The following is a 27,717-nucleotide window of genomic DNA, read 5'->3' on the forward strand; positions in this document are numbered from 1 at the left end:
CCACGGCACACGACGTCATCCATTTCACACCGAAGCACCAATTCCCATCCCATCTTCTCTCTCTTCACAATAGAGGAAGTATTTTTTTTCTTCCTCCACGAAATGGAAAAATGAGTGCGAGAAGGTAGACCGGCCAAGGTTATGCAAGAACTCAGAACAGGGCGGGGGTGAAGTTGGGGTTAGACGCCTGGCTTTGAGCCAAAGGCATTATCGTTGCTGCATATTAGCCCAAGCAAATGCTGTATGGAAAGAGAGAGAAAGAAGGAAAGAAAGAACGAAGGAAGGACAGAGAGAGGGGGACCATTGTATCTTGTTTGGTGTATCCAAATTTAAGATGAACGGCAGAACGCTACAGCTGAAAAGCCTCCCCACCCCCTCCCCACAAACCCTAGGCTCACCTGCATCTGTCAACCCCACCAGTATATTTTCTCATCTCCCCCCCAAAAAATATCAAGTTGTTTTCACTGCATGTTCCAGTCTAGAAACCTTGCCCTCCAGATCCCACCACATGGGGCTGCGATTGCTCGTTGGTGGACTCTGCAATCTGCTCAGAAGTCCTCTCTCCTCTCTATTGCACCATGTGAGTTGGGCGTAGCAAATTCAGTCCTGCACTCCCAAGAGCCCTAGACAGGGAACATTTGTGGGGAGAGGGTGGATCCCCCCAAACAGAGCACTCCAAAGGACCGAGTAAGCTTTCCATTGCAGTTGTAAGGAGGGTGCTGCCAGGGACCGAGCAAAGGAGCCCATCTCCCACCAGGGCAGACCTGCACAACGCGAACAAGGACCATAGCTTAGTGGTACAGCAGTCTGCCTTGCATGCAGAAGGTTCCAGGTTCGATCCCTTGCGTCTCCAGGTAGGGCTGGGGCAAAGATCCAGGCCTGAAACCCTGGAGAGCTTCTGCCAGTCAGAGTAGACAGTACTAGATGCACCAATGGCGTGAATGGTATAAGGCAGCTCCCTAGGTTCCTCACTTTCAACCTGTGGGGTGAGCAAAACAGCAGGGAGAGGAGAGATCTTCACCCTCTTTCTCTGCCTGTCTCTCAATTCCAGAGGAGACTGCAACTCTGGGCTCAGACTCCAAGCTCACCCATCACCCCCCCGCCGCCATGCCACACTTCCCATTATTAACAATTCAGTAGCAAAATAGCAAGATGCCGTTTGTTTTCACACAATCCCCCGGCACTTGTGTGCCCGCCCCTGTGACACCCTGTTGCCATGACACTTCCACAGATCTCTCCTTCCCCAATGCCGCCTGCAAGGTGAATTGTGGTTAGGGGTGTGCCGGAGGGGTGGGGGTGGGGAGAGAGAGATTATAGTTTCCAGCATTTGCATCCAGCCTCTCTGCTTCTCTCAAAGCTTCCCTGCTCCCCACCCCCCAAAAATTTATCCTTTGCCTCCAAGTTGACTTTTTCTCTTTTACTGGGCTTGAAACACAAGGCTTGACACACAGGGATGTTTCCTATTCCTTTCCTATCGCAGAGAAAGCCTTGCCTGCTAAATGCCTGGGTGGTGTTGCACTCAAGGTAGGGTTCCGCTTAGGGGCAGAGGAGCAGCGGCTGGTTAGAAATTTGGCAACCTCGCACAGCTCACTGTTCAATGACTTTGGGAGAGCGTGGGTTCAATCCAGGGCTAGTCCTACTCAGAGTAGGGCCCTTGACTACATTAGAGTAGTTCATTTCAATGGGTTTTCTCCAAGTGGAACCGAGTTGGCTACAAGCCCAGGAAACCCAGTTTTGTGGGGGAAACACCAATCAGAGTAGGAGGAAGAGCAAAAGGGGAACTAGAAGTAGAAAAGAAGGGAAGGGAAGGGGTTTGTTTGTTTTTTTGAGAGAAAGGGACAACCATCTTATGGAAGGGATAATGAAAAGGAACGTTCACGACACCGCCACTTGGTGGCGGTAGAGACCAGCTCTGCGCCCCAGATTCTTGGTGGGGAGGCGACTTTCAAGAGCATTTTGAGATTCCTTGCAGCCCCCTTTGCCCTCTGCAAACATCCTTTGCGGACGACGCCTTCCTTCCTCCCTTTCTGTTCAAGAACCAAGCCCCAACCCAGGGTTGCTTCCTGTGAGATCCCCCAAGGACAGGGAGATCCTCTACAAACAGTCATCCCAAACCGTTGGGATCCCCTTTAAGCTCAAAACATCCTCAGCCTGTATCCCAACCTTCCCTCTCCCAAGCCAGTCATACTAGGAACATTTCACATTCTCTGACTGCAAGGAGATGTTCAGAAACCTCAGTGAGATGCCAGGTTGCAACAGGGTTGGGAAAACACGTGGAATTGCAATGATATGTCCCCTGCCAAACAGTGATGGGGAGCCTTTTTCTTCTTCCAGCCTGAGGCCTGCATGCCTTCTAGCAGCAAGTGGGGACAGAGGCAACAGCGTGTGGAGGCAAGGCCAAAAGTGGGCAGAGCTATGTCCGTGACTCTTAACTTTCTGCAACAGGCTCCATTTCAGCCACGCAAAATCCAGAGGCAAGGAAGACAGCCTGAGGTTCTCCACTCCTGTCATAGTCCAACACTTTGAATGCTGCACTACACAACATTGCCTCTTCTTGAAGGCCAGATTACATCTAACTCTAGAATTAGGAGCATTCTCACCTGCAACCCCATTGGACTATGACCTCTGTTTGCTTGCTCCAAAATTACCTGGGACCTCAGCTCTTCCTAACTGGCTTTTTCTCAGCCAGGTCCACCAAAAGACAAAAGATTCAGGGTTGCATCCAATGCTAGTTCTACTCAGAGAAGACCCACTGAAGTTGATGGGTGAAGTTGAAGAGTTGCCGGAACTCACCATGAATGCCTTCACTTCAGAGGTGCCAGAACTGAGCTTCGTCGATTTCTGGCCGAAAGAAAGCCCTGGTTGTATCTAACTAAGGTTCATTAATTTCAATGGGTCAACTATGAAGAGAACACAGTGGCATACAAGCTTTTGACTCCCCCACCACTCCCACCCCCAATCCCACATCAGTGTCATCTTTCCACCCAGCTCTGCTGGCCCAAAGTTGACCTCTGCTGTTGATGAATAACTTATCCTTTCCGCAGGGATCATTCCAGATTCCCTCACTCAGGCGTCTCGCCTGCACCGTCTGTCCTGTGTGGTTCGTTTCGCACATTGCACAGCGGCAGAAAACACACACCGCAGGCCTGCGCCGCTGCAGAATATAACTGGCCAAAGCCCGACATCCTGGACTAGATGGGCCACTCGCCTGATCCAGAAAAACTCTTCTTATGTTCGAGTCCAGCATCTTGCTCTCCAACCAGATGCCTTTGGGAAGCCTGCAAAAAAGACCTGAGCTCTCTCTTTCCACTGGTGATGTCTAAATCTAAGAAGCTACCCAAGACTGTTGTCTGACCATTCAGCCCTTTAGCCCACTCTGCAGGATCATTCGCTTCCTGGTGCATTGGGCCCCCAAGCCAATGAATGGGTGTGCAGGTCTGCTGTTGGGGCTCCCCATCTCTGGCACCGAAATGGCTCGGACAGGCCCTTGCAAAAGGGTTGTGCCAGCCTCAGAAATCCTGGGGACACCCCTTGCCTCCAAGGGGCCCAGTCTCGCTGCAAATCTGCACTGGGGGTGGGAGTCTGTTGCTGCATCTGAAAACCCCATTAGGAGGAAAACAATCTGGAGAGGATTAAAGCCCTGCCATGACATAGGAAGCAGGCAGAGGGTGGGGAGCGGTTTAAAGAGAATCCATCACACTTCTCCTCCCCCTTTGGTGGCGTATAAACCTCTTTTGTCCTCCCCCCCCATTAAAACAGCGGGCAGGGGCATGAAAAGCGGCTACCTCGGATTCCACCCCCTCCTCGTTTTGCTCTGACAGCTGTTGCATTCAGGCAAGGCTTCCTGTCCTGCTGCCAATGGCTCTATCTCCTGGGGCAGCAGCTGGAAGCAAAGAGAATAGAGGGATCGCTTTGGGTTTCGCTCTGGAACGGGGCCGAGGCTGCTGCGTTTCTTTGATCCCGCCAAAGGGAAAGACAATGGGGGACTTATTTAGGAAAGAGCGATGAGTGCGAACAGGGGCCTGCACGGGAGTCGGGGATTCTCCTCTCCTGGGCAAGGAGGTTTGTAGGATCCTTTCCAGGAAAGGCTGGCACTGAGTGGGTCCCACCTGTTGCTGACAGACAGCTGGAGGGGCCATGGCAGCAAAAGATGCCCAGAGAGGGCCTCCCCTCTCTTCCCACAAAGATGGAAACACAGCACACCAAATTAATAACTCTCACACTGATTATTCGCGGAGGCATGCCATGCCGTCGTTTTCCAGCACGCAACAGAGGTTGGAGGGAGACCTTTCATTTGTCAAGTTTCTAGATTCCCTTTCTGCCACAGAATCTCAGGGGCTGCTTCTCTCATTAGAACTTTGCAGTCACACGTCCTGAGCTTTTCAATGGTAAAAGCTCCTCATTCTCCCATCCCTCTTTCAACCATATTACATACAAATGCCAGAGTTCCCTTTTGGCTACCAGTACATCCATCTGCGGGACGCGGGTGGTGCTGTGGCTTAAACCACAGAGCCTAGGGCTTGCAGATCAGAAAGCCGGCGGTTCGAATCCCTGCGATGGGGTGAGCTCCCGTTGCTCGGTCCCTGCTCCTGGCTACCCCTTTTGGCTACCAGTACATCCATCTGCGGGACGCGGGTGGTGCTGTGGCTTAAACCACAGAGCCTAGGGCTTGCAGATCAGAAAGCCGGCGGTTCGAATCCCTGCGATGGGGTGAGCTCCCGTTGCTCGGTCCCTGCTCCTGCCAACCTAGCAGTTCGAAAGCACAAAAGTGCAAGTAGATAAATAGGTACCGCTCCGGCGGGAAGGTAAATGGCGTTTCCATGAGCTGCTCTGGTTTGCCAGAAGTGGCTTAGTCATGCTGGCCACATGACTCAGAAGCTGTACGCCAGCTCCCTTGGCCTATAGAGCGAGATGAGCGCCGCAGACCCAGAGGCGTCTGCGACTGGACCTAATGGTCAGGGGTCCCTTTAACTTTATCTTTACATCCAGCTGCTATTCTAGCCTTCCCCAATGGCCAGGCATGATGAGAGTTGTAGTTCAGCACCCTCTGGAGGGTTGGGGAAAGCTACATGACACTACCTTAATTCTACCACCTCTTCCTGCAGCAAGTTGCAAAGCCTGGAGTGGAGTGTTTAGGGCATGGGCTAAGCATGGATCCCTTCTCCACTATGACGCTCATCAGGATATGATTCTAAAAGTGGGTGGAGACAAGCTTCAATGAAACTCTGGACTGGATTTGTGGCTTGTGGCTACCCAGCCCATAGGGGCATAGTCAGTGGGCTTATGCTGAGTCAAGACCATTGATCTCAGTTTTGTCTACACAGACTGGAAGTGACTCTGCTGAGGTTTCAGACAGGGAATCCTTTTCATCTCCCCTGTGGTGATGCCATTAAGGTTTCAACCTGGAGTCTTTTGCAGGCAAGGCAAGGCAAGGCAAGGCAAGGCAAGGCAAGGCAAGGCAAGGCAAGGCAAGGCAAGGCAAGGCAAGGCAAGGCAAGGCAAGGCAAGGCAAGGCAAGGCAAGGCAGGTGCTGTATCACCCAGCTATTGCCCCTTCCCAGCCTTCTGGCACACCAAACCACTGGAAGGTTCAGGACAACGAAAGTCCTTCTTCTGCAAGAACTATGGAACTCACTCCCGCAGGAGGCAGGGATTAGACAAATTTATGGAGGAGAGATCTCTCAATGGCTACTAGCCACAATGGCTCTGGGCTCTGCTTCCATGTTTAGAGGAAATAATGCGGAAGAGTTCTCTACCTGGTTGGCCACTGTGAGAACAAGGATGCTGGCTGGCTGGCCATCAGTCATGGATGCTTGAGTTGAGATTCCTGCATTGCAAGGGGTTGGACTAGATGACCCTGGGGCTTCCTTTCCAACTCTACAATTCAATTGGACTGATCCAGCAGGCTCGTCCGATAATAGAAGGAAACTGCCTTTTCTACCCTATGGTAGGGTATTGTGCCAAAGAAGAGAGAAAGGGTAGGTTTGTGTGCAATGTCCCTTTCTGAAACCACTGGGGACTCGCCCAGAGGTTCAGCAGCTGCCGTCGGCTTTCCAGGCTCCTGCGATAGGTTTCGGGACAGATGCCAGACGGGTCTTAGGATTTAATCTTTCTGCAGGGTCACCTACTGCTTGTCAATCAAGCACTTCCTGGCGGGGGACTGAGGTGGGGGCTGGCATCCTGCCCCTCCCCGCCCTGCAGACTAGGAGGCCAGGTTTCAAAGCAGTCGAGTTTCACTCCTGAATGGGGGGTGCCTGGGATGGTGCTCTGCTACCGTGCGATTTACTTGTCCATTTACCTATTTGAAATGTGTTGCTTTCCTTCAAGTTGGGCCCAAAGGGACAGGTAATAAGAGATTTGAAAGTGGCACCTTCTCACAGTTCCTCGTATCTCCCCTCTCCTCTTCCCATTTCCCCCAATTGTTGACTTTGAATCTAGAGATGTCTCCATCAATGCCGGAACGCTTTTCATTCTCTATTGCTTGCTTGCTTAATTCATCACCAACAATCATTGTCTCCTACATGCCCTCCTTTAAAGCTGTCGTCTGATTAAAGATATGCACATCCCTGTTTGATTTCTGGTTAAAAACCCAAGAATCCATTTTCATTTCAAAACAAATGCGAGTGTCACTGAAACCTCTAGTCAGGAGGTTGCCGTGGTTCGTGCAAGATAACTTTCTGAAGCCTCTCACAACCAGGCACGATGAACTACAACTCTCCAGCGCAGCTGTTGGGGTGCTGTAGTCCAAAATGTCTGGAGGGCACCAGGTTGGGGAAGCCTGCTGTGAGCTTTCAGAAGTAAAGCCTCTTGCTTGTCACTGGAATGAAACTGCACCATCGTTTTCCTGCAATTTCCTTTCCTTTTCCTCCTCGCACAATGAACGAGAACCAAAAGTGTCTCAGAGAAAACTCCACAGCCAAATCGCGTGTAAGCATTAAACTGCCAATCAACTAAATGCAATTAAAAGCCACAGGGGAGAGTGCTGTTGCATTCAGGAATGGGCACCAACTTTAATAAAATATTGGGTGTGTGGGTGTCAGATAAGCCCTGTACCCGACGCTAGCAACGGAGGTACCTAGGGCTGCTGAAAGTTTATTCCCCTCTCACACCAACTTTCCCCCCAAAAAACAGCTTTGTGAGGTGGACTGGCCTCAGAAATGACGACTGGTCCAGGGCTACTCTGAATCCTTACAGCTAAAATGGGACTTGAACCGAACTCCCCCCAAGCCCAATTTTCTGGGCATCTGGTTGCCCCCCCCCAAATAAAATAAATAAATGAAGGCTGGCTGCAAAAATATGCACTTGCCTGCTTGGGCATATTTTTAGGACCCATAGTGTTTTCAACTGCTCTTAAATATTGCATTTTAATTGCTGTAACCTGCCCTGGGACAATGAGTGAAATGGCAATGCCTATCAATTTGGGGGGGCCTCCTCAAATATTTTATTGGGGGGAGGCTGAAGGGAGCTGGTGAAGTTGGTGCCCATCTGCTCGGGTCCTGTCTATGGGTTTTCCACAAGCATTTGGCTGGCCACTGTGAGACGAAGATCCTGGACTCATTGGCCTGATCCAATGCGCTCATTTTCCATTCTTATTACTGCACAGGGCTGTGAGGAAACATGAGTAACTGAACGTCTGGGTGCGCGCGCGACTGCAGCAGAGGAAGATCCTGCCTCGTTTCCAACTGCGTAGCTCTGGCTGATTCTGCATCTGTGCGCCCGTGCGTGAAGCTTCCCTGTGCATGCCTGCGCTTCTGCGCCCGCAGATGCTTGGTGGAGCGTGCTCCCCTGCAGGGCGACATGCAAATCCTTGGGAAGCCCCTCCAAAGACACATGTGGGTGCCGCTAAGCCTCTCCTGGAGAGCCTCCTCGTTCCGCACCCCCAAACACACAAGCAAGCCAGCCGTAATGAAGTTGCACGTCTTGCAGCCTGGATTCACCTCGGCTGACAAATGTCCTGCAACGCCAAGAAAGCTATTACGTGAACAGATTGTGGGAATAAAATATTAAACTTCCACTTATCCATCTTTTTAATGTGCTGTAACTCTTAATGCCAGCTTGCAGCCAGTGCTGGGAGCTCATCATCAGGGGGTTGGCCCAGGCAGGCGGGCAGGCAGGCAGGCAGGCAGGCACACACACACACACACACACACACACACACACACACTCCTTCCTTCCCAAGGCAGGGTGAGAATCTGCAGGGCGGAAGAGCATTGTGGGAAACTGTGTTTGTTTATGATCAATTGCAAGCACGAAAACTCCCGAGACAGCCTTCTCCGAGCGCTCTTCGATCTGGGATCATCTGTGGTTTTGCATAGATGACTATTTGCTGGGAATTTCAAGGCAGTGTAATAAATATCATTTTAGTTTGAAACACAGTGAGTTCAAGGTCTTGCTATTGGTATGGAAAACCCTTAAGAGCTCGGGACAAGTTTACTTAAGGGACCGCCTTAATCTGTACCTCGGGTTAAGAACTTAATTCATTCCTGGGGTCTGTTCTTAACCTGAAACTGTTGTTAACCTGAGGTACCACTTTAGCTAATGGGGCCTCCCGCTGCTGCCGCGCCGCTGCCACATGATTTGTGTTCTCATCCTGAAGCAAAGTTCTTAACCCGAGGTACTATTTCTGGGTTAGCGGAGTTTGTAACCTGAAGCATCTGTAACATGAAGTGTCTGTAACCTGAAGCATCTGTAACCTGAAGTGTCTGTAACCTGAAGCGTCTGTAGCCCAAGGTACCACTGTATATGCCTATTTGATCAATTTGATCTACAGGGAACTTCTGCAAGGGCCACACAATAGACATTCTGAGTTTGTAAGAAGGCACACTTTTACCGTGGCAGCACATGTCCTTTGGAACTCCTTGCCTTTTGATGTTAGGCAGCCGCCATCATTCTAAACTGCCCTATCATCATCAGATGAAGGCGCTATAGAAAATTAATAATAATAGTAGTAATGAAATTCTGACACTTACTGAATTCTTTTCTGTTTCTGCAGTCCTATCCAGACACATGATTTATTGCGTTTTAGCCTTTTTAGATGTTTTAAAATGTCTTAAACATATTTCTTCCCTTTCCCTTTATTTGTGTTTTATTGCAGATATGTTTGCTGCCCTGGGCTCCTTTGGAATTCAAGAAATAACCAAGTAATAAATAACATGATGATCCATGTCTTCTAGCTCTTGATTCAAAAAACCACGCATTTGTCGACGCTGCCAAAGAGGCAGCAGGTTTCAGAACATTATGGCCGGATCGGAGTTAATAAAAAGCACAGAGGCTTGATGTGCAAGGCTTTGCAACATCGAGTCAATTGTGCATGCTATGTGCCACCGTGGATCACATCTGCAATAGACAGTTTACAGTAACCTTCACCAGCCATCGGACGTTGGGGGCTATGACTCTCATCAGCCTCTGCCTGGCCCAGATGTATGTGTCTGGGGCAGAGGGGGGCATGGCTGTGTTGGCTGGGGCTGATGGTAGTTCAAAAGAGCCTGGGGGGAACTAGGGTGGGCAAGGATTTCTTGAGAACAACCCCTCCTTGAAACCAATTAGGAATGCTGGTGGGGGAATGAATGACGCTAGCTCCATCTTGGCACAATCTTAGGGCCCCTTAGTGGAACAAGGGGGACGCGGGTGGCGCTGTGGGTAAAAGCCTCAGTGCCTAGGGCTTGCTGATCGAAAGGTCGGCGGTTCGAATCCCTGCGGCAGGGTGCGCTCCTGTTGCTCGGTCCCAGCGCCTGCCAACCTAGCAGTTCGAAAGCACCCCCGGGTGCAAGTAGATAAATAGGGAAACAGCGTTTCCGTGTATGGCTCTGGCTCGCCAGAGCAGCAATGTCACGCTGGTCACGTGACCCGGAAGTGTCTCCGGACAGCGCTGGCCCCCGGCCTATAGAGTGAGATGGGCGCACAACCCTAGAGTCTGTCAAGACTGGCCCATACGGGCAGGGGTACCGTTACCTTTACCTTTTAGTGGAACAAGGAGGCTTGGGGTCTCGCAGATTCAAATCTACCTCCAAACCACCCCTGGAACATCCTATTTCAGGAGGGCCGACAGTAAATGGAGACTTGGGGAGCCTTCTACGGGCCTTTGCAGTGGGACTGTCTGCCCCATTCAGAGCAGCACTTGTGCCCCACTCAATTCCCCCCTCCAGGTTAAGGGTTGCATGCAGTTCTGCAAAACATGGTTTCAGCTGCTGCCTTCCATAGCCAATCCTAAGTGTTTATTCTCTATGAAATTCCTATTTTCCTTCTCTTGTAGAACCCACTCTGGGAACTTTATGATAGAAAAGCAGAATGTTGATGATGGCGTGTGATACGAGAATGATTCAGATCCCTTGCAAGAAAATAAATAAATCAGTCTGGCAGACAACTGTCCCAAATACTGTATTTTTCGCTCTATAAGACGCACCAGACCACAAGACGCACCTAGTTTTTGGAGGAGGAAAACAAGAAAATAAATATTCTGAATCTCAGAAGCCAGAACAGCAAGAGGGATCACTGCGCAGTGAAAGCAGCAATCCCTCTTGCTGTTCTGGCTTTTGGGATAGCTGCGCAGCCTGCATTCGCTCCATAAGACGCACACACACTTCCCCTTACTTTTTAGGAGGGAAAAAGTGAGTCGTATAGAGCAAAAAATACAGTAGGTGTATTTGGGAAGGCTGAATATCTGAGGAAGTAAAGGAACAAAATGATAGACATTGCACTCATGCACATTAATTCCACCGCCCGCCTTTTTCATAATTCCTGAGCAGAACAGGTTGCGCAGGTTCTGGAGCCCTCCCGAAACCTACGTAACCTCTTTGATCAGAGCAGAACAAAAGCAAATAATGACTGCATGAGCCATGAACGGCCATGGCGATATCAGATCAGCCTGTGAGGGTCGCCTCTGCCCCTGGGGACTGTCTGGCTGCTTGGTGGTTCGAGCTGAATGTGCGGCAAGCTGTTCTTGGGGGAGAAAAGAGGTTTCTGCCAATGATGCCTAAATTGCCCGCAAGCCCCAAACAAATCTACCTGTAATAGCCTCAGAGAGGCTGACTGAGTCTGCTCCATTGCTAGCCTAATCGGCCCTTGGGGAGAGCCGGATAAACATATTCCGAGGCCATGAATGATTAACAAGGATTTTGCTTTATGTATCCTGGTCTAATGAGACAGCTGCTAATCCCAGCAAACGTGGTATCTCCTGGCAGGAGCTCCTGACCAGCCGCCTTACTTGCCACCTGGGCTCTCCCCGCCCGCCTGCCCGCCACCTCCCTGTTCAGGGCATCAAAATCCATACTGGCGGGGGGGGGGGGCATTTTGCTTATTACTCGTTTTGTTTCATTTCATTTTGCTCAATTCCTTACCGACAATTATTCCGATTAAGACTGTCAACGTGCTTAAGAGAGCCGTTAATTGATTAATCACCCGCCTTTTCAACTGATGCATCCATTAACCAACCGATTAAACCGCACAGCGGATTTGCATACAGGCGAAAGCCCCGCCACTGAAAGGAGCACTTAAAAGGTCTGAAACTGAAGAACAACAAAAACTGTTTCTGCTATTTGTTGCTGTACACAGTTGCTGCACTTTTGCGCCGTCTGCGACGGCATCGGAACGAAAACAACCCTTTTCATGGGGAATAAATAAATAAAAATAAGTAAGGAGGTCTCCTTAACTTCCAACCCACGGATTAAAAATCCGCTGTTGCCAATTAGTCTGCCAATTAAACCAATTAAGTGTAGGGACATGCTGCTGGAAAAGGCCAAGCAGTCCACCTGGGTAACGCTAGATTTCCCCACCAATAGACCAATCCGCCATAACTTTGTCTAATCCTCTTTAGAAACCATCTGTGGCTTGCTCTGAGAGGGGAGACGGATGAGGTGGAAGAGTCTTGAAGGGACTGTGCTCATTCTGACTGCGGACAGGGGTGGGGAGGGCACATTTATGAGTTCTCCCCAACGTTAAAAAACAAAACAACAAAATTTGCAGCTTGAAAATTAGTACCGCAGGGAGAAGGCTGAGAGAGGAACTGCCACGACTTGTTAGATTTCTTGTTTATTTGCAGGCAATTTTTTTTAATGGGAGGGAAAGTTCAGGAATGGTACCCCTGAAGTCTGAAAAACGGTATAGTCTACCTTACCACTTTGGGATGCTACCCATGAAGTTAACTGCACATCTAGAACATGTAGCTGAAACGGGGCATGAAACACTTCATTTGTCCTGTTAATTATTACACCAATGTTGCAGAGCTCAAGGCAGTGAATATGGTTCTCCCACCCATTCACTTTCATCCTACCAACAGCCCTGTGAGGTAGGTCAGGGTGAGAGCATGAGATTGGCCCAAGGTCACCCAGCAAGTTCATGGTCATTTGGGGACTTGAACCTGAGGCTCCCAGGTCCTATTGTGACACTCAAACCACTGGAGAAGACAGCATGGAGTAGTGGTTGGAGTGTTGAACTGGACCCCAGGAGGTCAGATTTTGTGGTCCTGCTCAGCCACAAAGCTCAATAGGTGACCCAGTTAACCTACCTCACAGGGTTGTTGTGAGGAGAAAGCTGGGAGGGGAGAGTCACATATGCCACCTTGAGCTTCATGGAGGAAAAAAGGGGGATAGGAATATAAGAAAGCAAATAATAAATTTCACACTGGCTCAGTTCTGAACCAGCATTTTGAATTTAGAATAAAGGTTCCAGTGAGCTTCATGGCCGAGTGGGTTTCTGAACTGCTGCCTCACAGGTTCTAGCCTGGCGCTTTCACTTCCTACACCACACAGAATGCCCACTGCCCATCTGCTTCCTTGGCCGACCTCAATAGCCCAGTGTTATGATAAATGCATAATAATTCTCCCCATCCCCAGCAAATTCATTCAGCGTTTTGGAAACCTGTATCACAGTCTCCCTTGTCTTTGAAAAGCAAAACAAAATGCCCTTCCCCAACCTGAAGCTTTGGACTACAACTCCCATCAGCCTCAACCAGAATGGCCAATTGGCCAGGGATGATGGAAGCTGTAGTCTAAGGACATGTGGAGGCCACTAGGTTGGCTAAGGCTGGTCTAAACTTTAAAAAAAGCAACAGAGAGAGACTCCAAAACCTTGCTTATGCTACATGGAAGGAACTGTCAGAGCTGACCCTAGATGCCTAGTCCACCTTAAATTTTCCCCTAACCCCAGGAAACATCTTCTTGCTGATTTGCTAACAAAAATCTTGGCTACGCCCATGCCATCAGCCCCAGAAGTTTTTGGCATGTTGTCAAGCAAGCTCTGTGTCATTTCTGCTGGGGAATAAAGCAGCCTTCTCTCTCTTCACCCACCACATGCCCCATCTCGCAGAATCCCCATGGGCCCATCAGCAGAGAGTTCCCCCATGTAGCCTCTGCAAAACGATCATACTTGTCTTGGACGGATGTCAAATGGGGAGCTTCTTCTTGGAAGAATTTGTATTTGCCCTTATTGCTGAGCACCCTGGTATTGATAAGACTCAAAGGCCATTGGAAACCAGAGACTACGGGATGACCAATCTGCTCAGTGAGCTGTTGCTGCAAACTGCACATGGCTATTTCAAAACAAGAGGTGAAGTCCAGCCTTCCTCATCTCTCAAACACCTGGCTGTGCGCTACTTTCTCCTCTCTGTTCCTTGTCCCCTCAGGTTTTCTTTCTACCCCCCTCTCTTTTCTCTCTCACTTCTTTTGGACAACTCCCACTTGCAACTCTTGGCCGACTTCAACGTCTCAGGCTGGCCTTCCTTTCCTAAGCCCCTAATTCTTCTGTTCGATAGGCAGTGCTATTTTTCTAGAAGAAAGAGATGCTGGAGCTCGCCATAAATGCCCCCTTGTTCTCTTTTAATAGCAATGGCACCCACCTGAGAGGTGCTGGAAGTGAGTTTCAGTGAGTTCCAGCTGAAAAAAGCCCTGTCTATAGGCTTGGCCTGCCCATTTCGGAAGCTCAACCAACTACAACCTGGTAGCCTTCTTCCTGCTCTGTGACATCAGGGCAGTTCAGCCAATCAAGGCTAGAGGCTTCAAAACCAACAAAAAATATCTCTATGTGTCTTACAATATAGTCTTTTATAATGATGATGATGATGATGATAATAATAATAATAATAATAATAATAATAATAATAATAATAATAGCTTATCATTATGAGCCAGAGGACAGACTGCCTGGGAAGCAAAAGGAAAGCCTGGAATCTGGATAATCTTTGGGATTCCTTGGAGATGGGAAACCACACTGCTCTGTTCACCCTTTGAAAGCCTGTTCTGCCACCAAACAGAAGGACATTGGAAATAGATGGTGTTTCTTTACTCTCCAATCACCCAGCTATTCCTTTATGGTGCAGATGCTGCCATTGGTTGATTATTCCTGTGTGATGTCATTTCCTCTCCTTGCAGTACCATCAAGAACAGACGTCATTTCCTCTGGGCCAACCCAACATCTTCCCTTATTCTGCAGCATTCCCCCCTCCCCTCATAACTTCTCACATTGTCATATGACATCACTTTCTCAATGCCTCGCCTGCCAGTCTCCCCACTTCCTTCTGAAGCTCATCTCTATGATTTCTCATCATGGACCTTGTTTGAGCAATACTATTTAAAAACAGTGCAGACAAGTTACAAAGTAGAAAATGGGCTGGGTAGGGAACATGGACAGACAATTTGCTCAGAACTTTAAAATAAAATGAAAAAATCCACACACACGCCAATAACCCCAAAACAAACCTACCGAGACCAAACAAGATAATTTCTATAGTGGATGCCCTCTGTTCCTTAGTCCTTTGCAAATAAGTGCAACCTCAGTGGGACACTTTTCTTTTTTTGCCACCCCTTTGTCACATCTCCTTTTGTGCCTCTTTCACTTTAGAGCACAGCTCTGATGCTCTCGTGCTTTGTTTGAACCAGACGTAGAAAGGAAAACAAGGGGGAACAAAGTACCAGCGAACAAAAGGAGGGGGAAGCGCAAAGAGAGGAGATGAAACAAGTGATTCCAGCAAGACAGCTTTCCTTTGGGACGCACTTCTTTGAGCATGGCGAAAGAAGCACCGGGGATCCCCCGCCAGCTTGGTTCTGCCCTGAGAGGAAAGGGTGGGAGGTGGGAGATCTGTCAAGCGACAGCGAGGCAGGGGAAAAATAACAGTGTGTGGCTTGCTTACACTTCCCTCCCACAACGCGGGCACTTTGAGCAAACGGAGGCTGCCTTTCCGGTGAGCGGTTCCTACCTGTCACGTTAACTTCCACCTGGCCAGACCGCGTCCCGATGGTGTTGGTGGCCTCGCAGACGTACGTCCCTGCCAGGCTGTAGGTGACAGGCCCCTTGAAGAACAATGTGCTGTTCTGAACCTCCACGTTGTCGGGAAGCGATCCGTTCAGTCTGTCGCAAAAGGAAGGCCAAACGGTTAGGGAGAAAGTTCTTTCCTGTAGCCAGTGAATCCTGGCTAATTCCCTGGAGCTGTTATAGGACTATCCAAGCCCCTCTGTTTGAGCCCACCTAGTCCAGGTTCAAGTCCATCTGTTCTACAACCCAATTTTCTTGCAAAAACCTTCATTCCCTACTACCTCCCAAATCCAACATCTTCTCTGCTTTAGGGTATGTAAAACTGCCCTTATACAATAAGGCCCACTGCATGGAGTGTTCACTGACTGCCCCTCATGTGTGTGTGTGTGGGAATAATACCTGAAAAGTAATGGCAGCAGGTTGTGGTCAGAGTAGTGGAACGACAACCAAGTAGCTGTAGGGTTTGAGCCACAAAGCTCAGACCTTGGCCTAGCCATCCTTTCTTGGCCTAGCCTACCTACCAGGGTTGTTGTGAGGATAAACTTGGTGAGAGGGAACTATCTACATCACCATGAGTTCCTTGAAGGGTGGGATAAAAATGAAAGGTGAATTTACAATTGTACCTGCACCCCTCCCTCCCCATCTTCAAACAGGGTTTTGATTTTGGGAGCAATAGGGGCATGGGGTAAGAGCTGCAGAACCTGGAACCCTGGAGACAACACTGACTTAGATGCAATAATAATAATAATAATAATAATAATAATAATAATAATAATAATAATATCCCACACATCAGACAATGTTCTGACTCTCAATAAGGTTTCCTGTGCTGAAAGAAAGAGAGAGAGAGAGAGAGAGAGAGAGAGAGAGAGAGAGAGTGCCAGAGAGAGAGAGGTCTTTCCCAGTTTGGCCACCTACAATCCTGTCAAATGAAGCTTTGAGTCAGGAGACAATTTATGTCAAGGCACCGTGGATCATTTTATAGGACACATTTACCATCTGCCTGTTTTTTTCCTTCTTTGTACTTTTGCAATGGTTTTAAGAAAATTATTGTGATGATTTATTCGTTTAACTGGAGGTGCCGGGGATCAAATCTGGGACATTCTTTGCGGTAAAAAAAGATGCTGTGTCACTAAATATTCCACCTGACGCCTTTTCCCAAGCCATGGACATCTCAAAAGAGAGCTGGGTGGTGTGTGTGTGTGGGGGGGGGGAACTCAGGGCAATAGCTTGAATTCTGCAAAATAATAATAATATAATAATAATTTATTATTTGTACCCCACCCATCTGGCTGGGTTTCCCCAGCCACTCTGGGCGGCTTCCACAAAGACCAAAAATACACTAATATGTCATACATTAAAAACCTCCCTGAACAGGGCTGCCTTAAGTATGCAACATCAATAAATTATGCAGATTATAACTGCGGTCATTGCATAATTTATTCTGCTTTTGATAGACTGGGCAAAGAGCTAAATTGGTGCTAAAGCCCCACCAGTTGGAAACTGATGCCTTGTCCCGTCAGCTGGAAATGCTGGCCACACTCTTTTAGATCTACCTCCAAAGTTTCCAGGGGCTGGAAACTTGGATTTATTAAAAAAACCCACCAAAAACCTGAGATGCTGAATTTGGCAACTGGTGGCAATTTCTTAACCCTGTAGCAATATTTTCAATGTGCCTGACTTCCATGCTAGCAAAATCAGTCTTATCTCTACCCTGATGGGTTTTCCCCAACCTATCAAGCAATAAAACATGGCAACTCAGAGCAAGGCTTTTAGTTCCCGTGCCCCTGTTCTGTAGAACAGCATCCCTGTCGACATACGACAGGCGGCCACTCTCTGCATTTTCCAGAAACAACTGAAGGCATTTTTGTTCTGATGGGTTTTCTCAGCTGGGTGAATGGGTCTTTGCCACGGGTGTCCATTTTGTATTGTTTTAAAATTTATCTGCTATTGCTTTCTATGTTGTTTTTAATTGTTTTTATTGCACATGGTTTGAGAGAAGGTGACTGAAATGTTGTTGTTGTTGTTGTTGTTGTTGTTGTTGTTGTTGTTGTTGTTGTTGTTGTTGTTGTTTCCCCACAATGTTATCCTGGAATCAAAGGCCAGCAACTCACTGATGAATTAATCCCAAACTGTTTTGGAAAGTCATGGAACAAACAAACATAACCATAACTGCATGTACACATGCAGGGAAAGAATAATGCAGCTTGCTCATTTTTAATTACCGGTACAACGTAAAGCAATTACTTTAGCTAAAGTAATTGGATCACCCAAAAGCTCAGCGGCATGTTTTGCGTGTATAAGGACCCAGGTTCAGCCCCAGAAAAATCCCAGGTAGCTGATGGTGGCAAACACCTCTCTCTGCCCAAGACCTGCAAGAACCACTGCCAGTCAGAGTAGGCAGCCTTGGACCAATGGAGCAATTTAGTAGAATGCAAATTCCTATTTGACAATACAGGAAATTCTTCTATCCTCGCCTTCCCCTCCAAAGCACTAACAGTAATCCGCAAGTAGTATATAAACAGGAAAAGTTAGAATTTTGTCTATGACTACGTTAGCATGCATAAAAGCAAAGCTCTATATAGTTAAAGACCCAGAGATGACAGAGGCGTTTATAACCCAAGCCAAGCCATGACAGCCGTATCCATCAAGTGTGTTGCGCAACTCTTGAAAGATGAGGGCGCACTTCTGTGCAGAGCGAAAGGGAAGATCAGAGTCAAATTCTGAGTGGCTAAAGGGCAGAAGATGCCCAGCATCAGTCGTGCAAAGAAGCCCACAAGTTACTAGTCCATAGGAAATGTGATGGCCTGCTCACCTATTCCTACCTACGTTAGGCAATGGGACCCTGAAAGAAAAAAGGAACACTTTGGTAAAGATTTGCTTATTAATACTGTGCACCAGACAAATGAGAAAAGAGGGAGCTAGCCCACCTCACCCCTATTTTGGCCACAAAACCAATAATAATAATAATAATAATAATAATAATAATAATAATAATTTATACCCTGCCCATCTGGCTGGGTCCCCCCAGCCACTCTGGGCGGCTTCCAACAAAACACCAAAACACAATAACCTATTAAACATTAAAAGCTTCCCTAAACAGGGCTGCCTTTAGATGTCTTCTAAAAGTTTGGTAGTTATTTTCCTCTTTGATATCTGGTGGGAGGGCGTTCCACAGGGCGGGCGCCACTACCGAGAAGGCCCTCTGCCTGGTCCTCTGCCCCTACCCCCATGACTTATACTTTCTACCATTTGGCTGCCAGTTTTAACATCTCCATATTGGGATAGTACCCATGCTGGCTTATAAATGAATTTGTAGCCAAGCAATACACCATCTTCCATGAGCAGAATGTTCTCAGGTTCACCCCTTGAAGATGTCTCACAGCTTTTCACACTTGTGGGACATTCACCCCTCCCCGTTTCCCATCACACCTATATTTCCCCCGCTTTCTAAGCCTGTCTCACAGTCCTTCACCCTCCCTGCCCCCAGCTCTCATACGTTTAACCTCTCTTTCTCTCACTTCTCTTACTGCGCTGCAGCCACCTCTCCTCCATCACTTAACATTCAGAACTATCTTACAGTAGTTCATGCATTGGCTACTTCGAGCTTTGACTACTGCCATACGCTTTGTTTGGGACTTCCCCTGTGCTTGACTGGGGAATTGCAGTTAGCGCAGAAAGCGAGACCCTGCTCAGGGGTCTACACCGATTGCCATTTTACTACTGGGCCAAATTTAAGGTGTTACTCTTGGTGCATAAAGCCCTTAACATCTTGGGGGTGGTTTGTTTGTGAGATCGTCTTACCCCCATATAGGCCCACGTGACCATTTCGATCTGCAGAGCTGGCACAGTTAGAGGTACCACATAACTCTCGTTCCACACTTAAATAAGCCTCTTGGCAAGGCAGCACCCAACATTGAAAACAAGTTTGCCGGCTGAATGGGAACTTCAAGCAAAATTAACAAGGGACCCAGGAATTGCCCTTCTGCATGCTTAGCACACACATGCTGTCTGCCTCCACTTCAGTCCACACAGCTTGAGTACTAGGACTGGAAATTCTGAATGGTGGAGATTCCTGATATTTCCCAACTTACCACCACACACACACAAATTGGGAGACTCAAAATATTACCACACTGAACAGAAAGCTGAAGTTTGATACCCATTTAACATCACATCCAGTTAACTCAAAGGGACATTTGTAACAATGGAGCTGAGGACAGGGAAATAACTAGATGATTAAGTGTGGCATGACTCTGTAGCGCAGTTGGCATCATGGTGCAATTTAGCCTGGAGCCTAAATGGGAACAGATTCTGCCGGCTCCGTAAAATGCACATCTCAAATACCTTCTTCCACTTTCTTCTCTTTCAGCTAAGGTAGAAATGAAGCATTTTGCAAGGATGCTTCTTGCCCAGAGATGGAAAGACAACAATATACCTACTAGGGTGGACTGGCAGATAAAATTATTGGACTATGCAGAGATGGCAAGATTAACCAGGAAAATCAGAAATCAGGAGGATCAAAACTTCAACAAAGAATGGGATAATGTCCTTGAAAGACCACTCTAAACACTTGAACTCTTTGGCAGGCTTTGGCAGGCTATGATGCATAGATTTTGGATACTATGGAGCAGGCTTCCTCAAACTCGGCCCTCCAGATGTTTTGAGACTACAATTCCCATCACCTCTGACCACTGGTCTTGCTAGCTAGGGATCATGGGAATTGTAGGCTAAAAACATCTGGAGGGCCAAGTTTGAGGAAGCCTGCTATGGAGGATGACAAACTAGATAGACTGTCAATATCCAGTTTAAAACGTTAGTTAAAGAACCCATGGAGGGAAGGAGGGAAGTCTTGAGATTTGGAAGAATCTTGGGTAAAGTTTAATATTTGTGATAATACTATTTGTGTGAATGAATTTGTATAAATCAAATAAAATTTATTTCAAAAATGAAATGAAGCATTTTGATCTGGGGAGTGGACCTGTCAGTGGCAGAAAACACTGGTTCGGCTCTGCAGCCTCTTTTAAGAGTTTCTGCCTGGCTGGAATGTGTCTTTGGGGGTCTGAGAATGCCTCTTGCTTTGTCTGGCTGCAAGAGTGAGAGGGGAGTGGGAATGTGTGTAGAAACCAGTAGGGCGTACAAAGGTAAAATTTACATTCTTTGCCCACCCACTTTTACCTCTGGCTTTACCCATCACTGGCATATGGCCCTTGGAAGGTTTCCCAGAAAGGACTGTGGCCCTCAGGATGAATAAGGTACCCCCATCTCTGCCAGAGAGATTTGATCAAGGAGATGAACACTAGATAGTCAAGCTTTTTATTCCAGAATCACCATTGTTAGGCCTATATCCCCACTGGCAATGCTTGAGTGAATAAAAGCTCATACTATCAGGATTTTCTTTGTCTCATATTAGCAATTTCTCTCTCTCTCTCTCTCTCTCTCTCTCTCTCTCTCTCTCTCTCTCTCTCATTCTATCTGCATTGATCCTTCTCTCTTCCCAGTGGCTTTGGTCCATGCCTTGATCTTTTATTTTATTCAGCAAAAAAACTGGAACTCAGAAAGAGGTTGAATCCATTCCACTGAACAATGGAACGTGGAAGGGGAAGAGCTAGAAGCATTGCTTATTAAGTCAGAGCAGTGGTTCCTATAGGCTCTGTCGATCAAAAATGCTTTTTGAGGGAGTCCATAAGACCAGGATGAACACAGGGATAAATGATGAACCCTTTCCTGAGCAAAGAGAAACACATGCCAATTGGGTGGGTGAGTGGAAAGCAGCTTCTTCTGCACTCCAGCACAGCTGTACTTAACACACAGGTGGAAAGTATTTGCAAGTCTGGGCCAAAACTCACCCACTCAAAATGACAACAATAACACAGGCTGCAGAGGGCAGTCTAGCTTTTTTGGGGAGTGGAGGAGTTCTCCTTTGGGGAGGAGAACCCCATTGGTTGGTGGTCACTGTCTTTTCCCCTTCAAATACCCCTTGGGTATTGAGTCTATTCTATTATGGTTTTAACTTTTTGTATGTTTTAAATTATGGTTGCAAATTTTTTTAGCGACGATTTTACTGTTTCATCTTCTTTGTAAACCACTTTGAGTTTCCCCCCTACAATCAAGTGGTATATAAATCTTATGAAATAAATTTGTGGTAGGGACCAAGAGGGAAACGGCAGCTGAATGTCAACCTGAGCTGTAAGAGAGTTTCTATGCAACAGAAGATGGCCAACCTATGCCTAGGCTAGTAGGGGTGAGCAGGCTATTTTTTTTTTATTAGAACCCCCAAGGTCCACCAATTGGAGTTAGGTGTAAAACAATGGCTCAAGCAGGTGGACACAGGCTGTGAGTTGTCTCTGGTGCAGATGCACAATCAGAAATGCATGATCAGTACCAGTCCTTCCAAACCAAAAATCCACTCCTGGTTTTCCTCTGACTGTTGTTTTCAGCTGCCTCACTGAGGGTGATGAAAATGTTTTTTTAGCCAACTGGAAAACAGTGGGTCAGGAAATCCTTGCTAATCTACTGCAAGCCAGTAGATCTCTACTACCAGTTGATCTCGATCTGCCTCCTGACCCAGCCCTAGACTCTACCCACTTCCGATTGCACGTGGGAGGTCATATGACTGCATTTAAACAAGAAGCAAACAAGCAAAAAAAACAACCCCTGCACATGGAAATTTGGTATGTCAGGGAGAAGGCTAGGCTGTAGCCCTTCGCCTCCGGCATGCTAGCTTTTTATATATGGTGGATTTTCCCTTTTTTTTAATGGAGGAGCCAGAGGAGTCCTGCAAGCTGCAAACTGCAGATAGAATCTGTACAGTCCAGACACAGGATTACCTCCTCCTCTGCTGTTTGTGAGAACTAGGCCATCTACTCGCCTGCCTGGCTCCATCCGGGTCATCCCAGGTGATCAGGCTTGTGAGTCACCCGGCTGCTGATCAAATCTGCCTTGCCTGTAACACACACACACACACACACACACACACACACAGCCTTTTCCTCTTCACATATGCCCAGTCAGGGATGCTCATCTAGGTGGAAACTGACCTCCTCAGCAGAGCCTTCGTTACAGAACAAAGATGAAGGAGCATTATATAAAGAGGAGAGTGCCGAGGGGGAGGGGAGCAAGGGGCACCTGAGGAGTCACATGGACAGGCTTCTGGGATGTACCATATTACTAGAACTTTGGGGGACACCAACCAAACCCAGCTGCATAACAGCGTCTGAGAGCAGACGCAGTGACTGACTGCATCCCATGAGCTGGGGTGACTTGCTTCTGCAAGCACACATCTGCATCAGAGCTACTGAAACTCAGAGATTCTCACAGTCTTGGGGGGGGGGTGCTGTTGTCTCTCATTGCTATTGTTAAGTGATTTTGAGTCAGAAATGTGTGTCAATCTGCAACAAATAATCCAGTGGTTGAATGGCAGGTCCTGATCTACTTTCTGTCCACTAATATGGCATATATGCACTTGCTGCTTTGAAATCTGGTGTGTTCAGGTGGGTTTTCCTGTGGGTGCAAGGATTTAATGTCATTTTTGTTGTTATTTTGGAAGGGGTGGCTTAGCACAGGTCAAATCATCATGGCCCGTTACAGCCAGGCCTGGATTTCTCTGAGGCATTTGGGCTGCATTAATTCAGACTGGACATGGGGACTGACATGACGGGATATGAATGAATGAATGAATGAAATTAAATGCTTGCAAGGAGTAAAGCAGCACATCAGGGAGAAGGCTTAGCTAGACTGCCACCTCCTTGATATGCTAGCTTTCTATGGGCAAGGCACTCGTGGGGGTATTGTTGGCATGGGGACTCACATGAGGGAATATAAATGAATGAATGAATAAAAAAAAATGCTTACACAAAGTAAAGCAGCACTTCAGGGAGAAGGCTATGCTAATTTGCCTCTTTCTTGATATGACCGCTTTCTACATGTCAGGCATTTGGCCAGTATAGGAGATAACTCAGTTAGGTCACACACAAAACACACTCTTGTAATCTGAAAAACCTGGAGTGGTACTGCCTAGTTCCACATTGACCATCCCACCAGTTCCGTAAGATTTGGGAGCAAAGGTGCGACGCTCTCAGCAGAAAGAAGTCTCCCTCCTGCCCAATCGAGGATCACTCTGCATTCGGAGTTAGAGGGAAGTCAAGTCAAAAGGAACCCTGTAGGCGGCTACTTACAGCTTCCACTGGTATGAGGTGGCAGGAGGGTTGGCATCAGAGATACATGTCAGCTTCACATCTTTCCGGTTGAGGTACCAGTTGCCATCAAAGCCATCGATCCTCACTTCGGGCTCGTCTGCGAGGAGAGGAACAGGAATGACAGCAGAATGGGAGGGAGTTGTGGAGGCCAGGCCGGTGAGAGAGGAGAGGAGGAGAGGAGAGGAAGGGAGAGGAGAAGAGAAGAGAAGAGAAGAGAAGAGAAGAGAAGAAAGGAGAGAGGGATGAAAAGAGAGGTACAAAGATGTGGACGAGGGAGGGGAACAAAAGGCCATTAATATTCACTCTGGCTCACCTTTGTCTCATAGCTCAGCTCTGGGGCATGCTGCAGATCTAGTGTGGTGCAGTGGTTAAGGTGTTGGGCTAGGATTTGGGAGACCAGGGTTCAAATCCCCCCTTGGCCCTGACCTAGGGCCGGTCACTGCCTCTCAGCCTAGCCTACCCCACAGGGTTGTTGTAGGGATTAAATGAAAGAGGGGGAGAACCATGAACTCCACCTTGAACTCCTTGGGAGAAATGGTTGGCCATGAATACAACAAATAAGATTTGGACTTTTCTTTGCATTATAGATGGTAACCCGGGGTGGGAGAAAAGCCCTCTTCACAAGTTCAGGGGTGCTATTACACCTTCACTCATTCATTCCCACCGAGGAACCCTGACTTTTAAAAGGAAAATGTCCACCCCTGTTCTGCCCAGGGAAAGTCAAAAGTCTCAGGGACCACAAGCCTCTTCAAGATACCAGCTCTGCTGCTGGAGAACGAACAACAGCATCACAGATTTATAGAGCTGGAAGGGACCGCAAGAGTCATCTAGTCCAACCCTCTCGTCCAGGCCTCCCTGCCTCTCTCACTTACACAGCACGTTGAGGGTCATGCTGTCAGTGAAGCGGTCCAGCTGGTAGTTGACCACGCATGTCAGTTGCTGCCGATGGGCCTCCCGGCTGGGCAAGAGGCGGTACTGGCTGACCACGGTGAAGGTGCCATTGGGGTTGCGGATCTCTTGGTATTCCGCCACCCCTTTCAGCTTAGTTTCCCAGGACACGGTGCTGGGGGGCTTCCCGTTGGAGGAGGTGCAGGTGGCGACCACAATCTTCTCCGTCATGCCGGCCTTGGCAATGAGCAGGCTCGTGGTGGCCTGCATCCGGTTTGTCGGTTTGGCTGAGGAGAAGGCAGGAGGCGAGAAGGTTAGAGGAGAGGGGAGGGTCTTTGAGGTTACTAGCACATGCTGTGAGCTGTTTGGTCAGCCCTTGGGGTTCATCTCCTGCTGAGACATACAAGGGGTTCGAAATCAAAGTGGCTTCGCTGATTCATCAGAATACACTAGCTTCCCTGGCCTTCTGCAGAACACAAACACCATTCTGTGGGCACTGAACACAAGCGTTGTGCTCTATTGCAGTGTCAATATTTATCAGAATTCCACCTTTCATAAGAATGTAAGAAGAGACTGCTGGATCAGGCCAATGGGCCGTCTAGTTTGGCATCCTGCTTTCACAGTGGCCTGCAGGAAACTCTCATGCAGAACCCAGACATAAGAGCCCTCTGACCTCCTGCAGTTTCCGCCAACTGCTATTCAGAAGTGTAACTGCCTTGGACCATGGAGGCAGAGTATAACCATCGTGGCTTGTAGCCAGCTGATGGCCATCCCTTCCTCCTCCTCACTCGAGTTCCATAGTTTAACCATGTCCTGCACAAAAACGTGAAACTGCTTTTATCTGCCCTGAAACTTCCAATGCTCAGTTTTGTGGGATGTCCTACAAGTTCTAGCGTTAAGAGACAGGGAGAAAAATCTTTCTTTGTCCACTTTTCCCATGCCATGCATAATTTTGCCAACTTCTATCGTTTCACCTGTTGCTCCACTTAAGGGGGGGGGAACCAAGTTTCTAGCCCTTTATAGATTTGGACACAAATGCAGCAATGTGAAAATATTGTGACGAAAGATCTCCAGTGTGCTGGAAACATTCCAAAATGGAGGCGTTCAGGAGCTGATGTTTGACTGTATACTCCCATACATTATTACATGAATATTTTTGATGTTATTATCCTAATGCATATGTAGATATTAATAGCCTACTTCATTCTGTAGAAACTCATCCTAAATGTTATCATATTTAGCCAAACAAAGTCTATGCCATCCTAAGCTTCGTGCTGGACTGTATAAGCATGGCTGTACCGAAAATGCTAAAACTTTCAGCGGAGAATATTCTTCTGAACTATATGCCTATTGTATGGAAGTTAACAACAAAAATGGATTCTAATGGTGGCCAAGAGACTGATACGGATGAATGCGAAGAATAAAGATATCTTATCTCCTTTAATCAATAAATTGGTAATATGACAACTACCCATTGCACCTTCAGCCATGCATAAGACTTTTGGGGCTTTGATAATGGAGACTTCTTGTTCTAAATGAAATGCACAGAAGCAGGAGGGGAGAGAGACAAACTCAGTGACAGGGCTTGAATCCAGAGCCACATCCTCTCCAAAAAAAACCTCAGACCCAAAGGAAGCCAAAGACGATGCTTCCCAACTTCCTTCTGAAATCCATTTTGGGACATCAAAGGGAAAGGCTCCCAAAGGAGCATCGTTTTCAAAGCTTTGCCACACCCTTGGGAAACAGGTCACTACGACCAAACCTTATCCAAGATAATACAGTGGAATAAGCGAGACAGCAACCTGTCTACATCAAGGATGCAACTCTAAAATGCATCCTTTGCACACTGATGGCATCGTCATTATCATCACAAAGGCAATCATCACCAGGAAGGAGAACACAGAACGGAATCCCGCAGGACATTTGGTATCTGGGCACAGAACCACTCCCCTCCCCATGCCCTGCATCAGTCCAGAATCTAATAGTTTGTTCCCGCTGGTTCAAGGATGCTGTTCCAGTGGAAGGGGACTGAAGGCAGTTTGCAACAGAGGGAGAGAGAAACGTTCAAGGAAGCTGCAGGGGGGCTTGCCATGTTTCTCTCGCTGCTGTGGGTACAAGGTTAGGAGATTTCCTTTCAAGCTGACCTGATGCATGGGTCTGTCCCAGTGGAATGGGTCCTAGGGGAAATGCAAGAGGGAGAGCATGCCTTAGCTTCTGAGCATAGGCTTGCTGGTGCTGATGATCTATCTATCTATATATCATCTATCTATCTGTCTATCTCTATCCAAAAGGTGTTTTCTTCTTGCTAAATACACAATTCAACCAATAAGGGATTATATAGGCAGTGCGGTGAAATCACGGCACTACCTAACCAATCAGATGAGGCTATGGGATGACAATATGAAGCCACATCAGAGGGAGAGATAAATAGCTCTTGCCCTCACTCCGAATTGGAGAATGGTTCTGCTCCATTTTGCAGGACCTCCAAGTTCTCTCCAAAAATAAGGTGAGGGGTGAGCATCATTGATGGCAAATGTTGTAAAATTTGCCTTCTCGTTTTACCTCAGCAGACTAGAGAAGAGAACAAGCATTTCCTAAGGACTTGGGCTGGGATTCTGCAGAGAGTGGGGTATGGAAGTTCTGCACCCAGGTGATCAAGGGTAATCCTTGCCTCTGCTTCTTCTGCTGTCCCTCAGCAATGGCGGCCGGATGATGACCGTAACCCCACCACCCCATGAAGGGAAGGAGAGGAGAGGTGGGAGAAATAGACTAGGCTTTCCCTCTCAAGCTCACTAGGGAGCCTGGCTCCCAAACCTCTGCTCCTACTCAAGCCATTAGTGTTACGGGACCAGTATGTAAAACCTGAGACGCTGTTTACTCAGACAGGAGGGCAGAAGGACCACTAGTTGTTTGGAAGGCAGCAAAGCCGACTTACCCAACACAGTGAGGTTGAGCTGATTCTCCCGATTGCCATCGGGAAATGTTGCAAACTCGCAGATGTAAACGCCTTCATCCTCCAGCTTGAGGCGTGACAGCTGGATGGTCCCATCCCTGGTGGAGGAGTTTCGAAAGACCATCCGGTCCTTGTACGGGGGCAGGATGGAAATGCCCATGACGGGGTTGGAGATGGCCACGTTCTGCTTGGAGCCATTGGTGGCCTTCTGCCAGGTGACCTGGGTGATCTTCATGCCGAGGCTGGGGTTGGTCAAGGTGCAGTGCAGGTTCACGTCAGTCCCAATGTACCCGGAGACCGTGTCGTTGACAAGCACCATCTGAGCCCAGAGGCCTGCAATGAGAGCAGAAGGGAGGCGGGGGAAGAGGAGTCAGTTGCAGAGTGATAAGAATTGGTCCTTGTTGCTGGGATTCCAGCGCACCGTTTGTCCCAATTA

At 47.9% G+C, this 27,717-nt stretch overlaps 1 protein-coding gene across 5 annotated transcripts in view; it reads right to left on the reverse strand.

The window, feature by feature from the left end:
* Positions 1 to 27,717, reverse strand: part of NECTIN1 (nectin cell adhesion molecule 1) — a 195,753-nt gene that overhangs the window by 63,944 nt on the left and 104,092 nt on the right. For 3 of the 5 annotated variants that reach the window (XM_077919645.1, XM_077919648.1, XM_028708214.2), the window contains exons 2-6: positions 27,264 to 27,614; positions 24,313 to 24,615; positions 23,420 to 23,537; positions 18,058 to 18,087; positions 15,187 to 15,338 (exon numbers count right to left, since the gene is read on the reverse strand). In XM_077919645.1, the coding sequence (XP_077775771.1) occupies positions 15,187 to 15,338; positions 18,058 to 18,087; positions 23,420 to 23,537; positions 24,313 to 24,615; positions 27,264 to 27,614 (954 nt within the window). The remainder of the gene's footprint in view (positions 1 to 15,186; positions 15,339 to 18,057; positions 18,088 to 23,419; positions 23,538 to 24,312; positions 24,616 to 27,263; positions 27,615 to 27,717) is intronic. The other 2 variants (XM_077919646.1, XM_028708215.2) reach the window with 1 other exon arrangement.

Source organism: Podarcis muralis, chromosome 15 (genome assembly GCF_964188315.1).
Source record: "Podarcis muralis chromosome 15, rPodMur119.hap1.1, whole genome shotgun sequence".
NCBI classification, from domain to species: Eukaryota; Metazoa; Chordata; class Lepidosauria; order Squamata; family Lacertidae; genus Podarcis; species Podarcis muralis.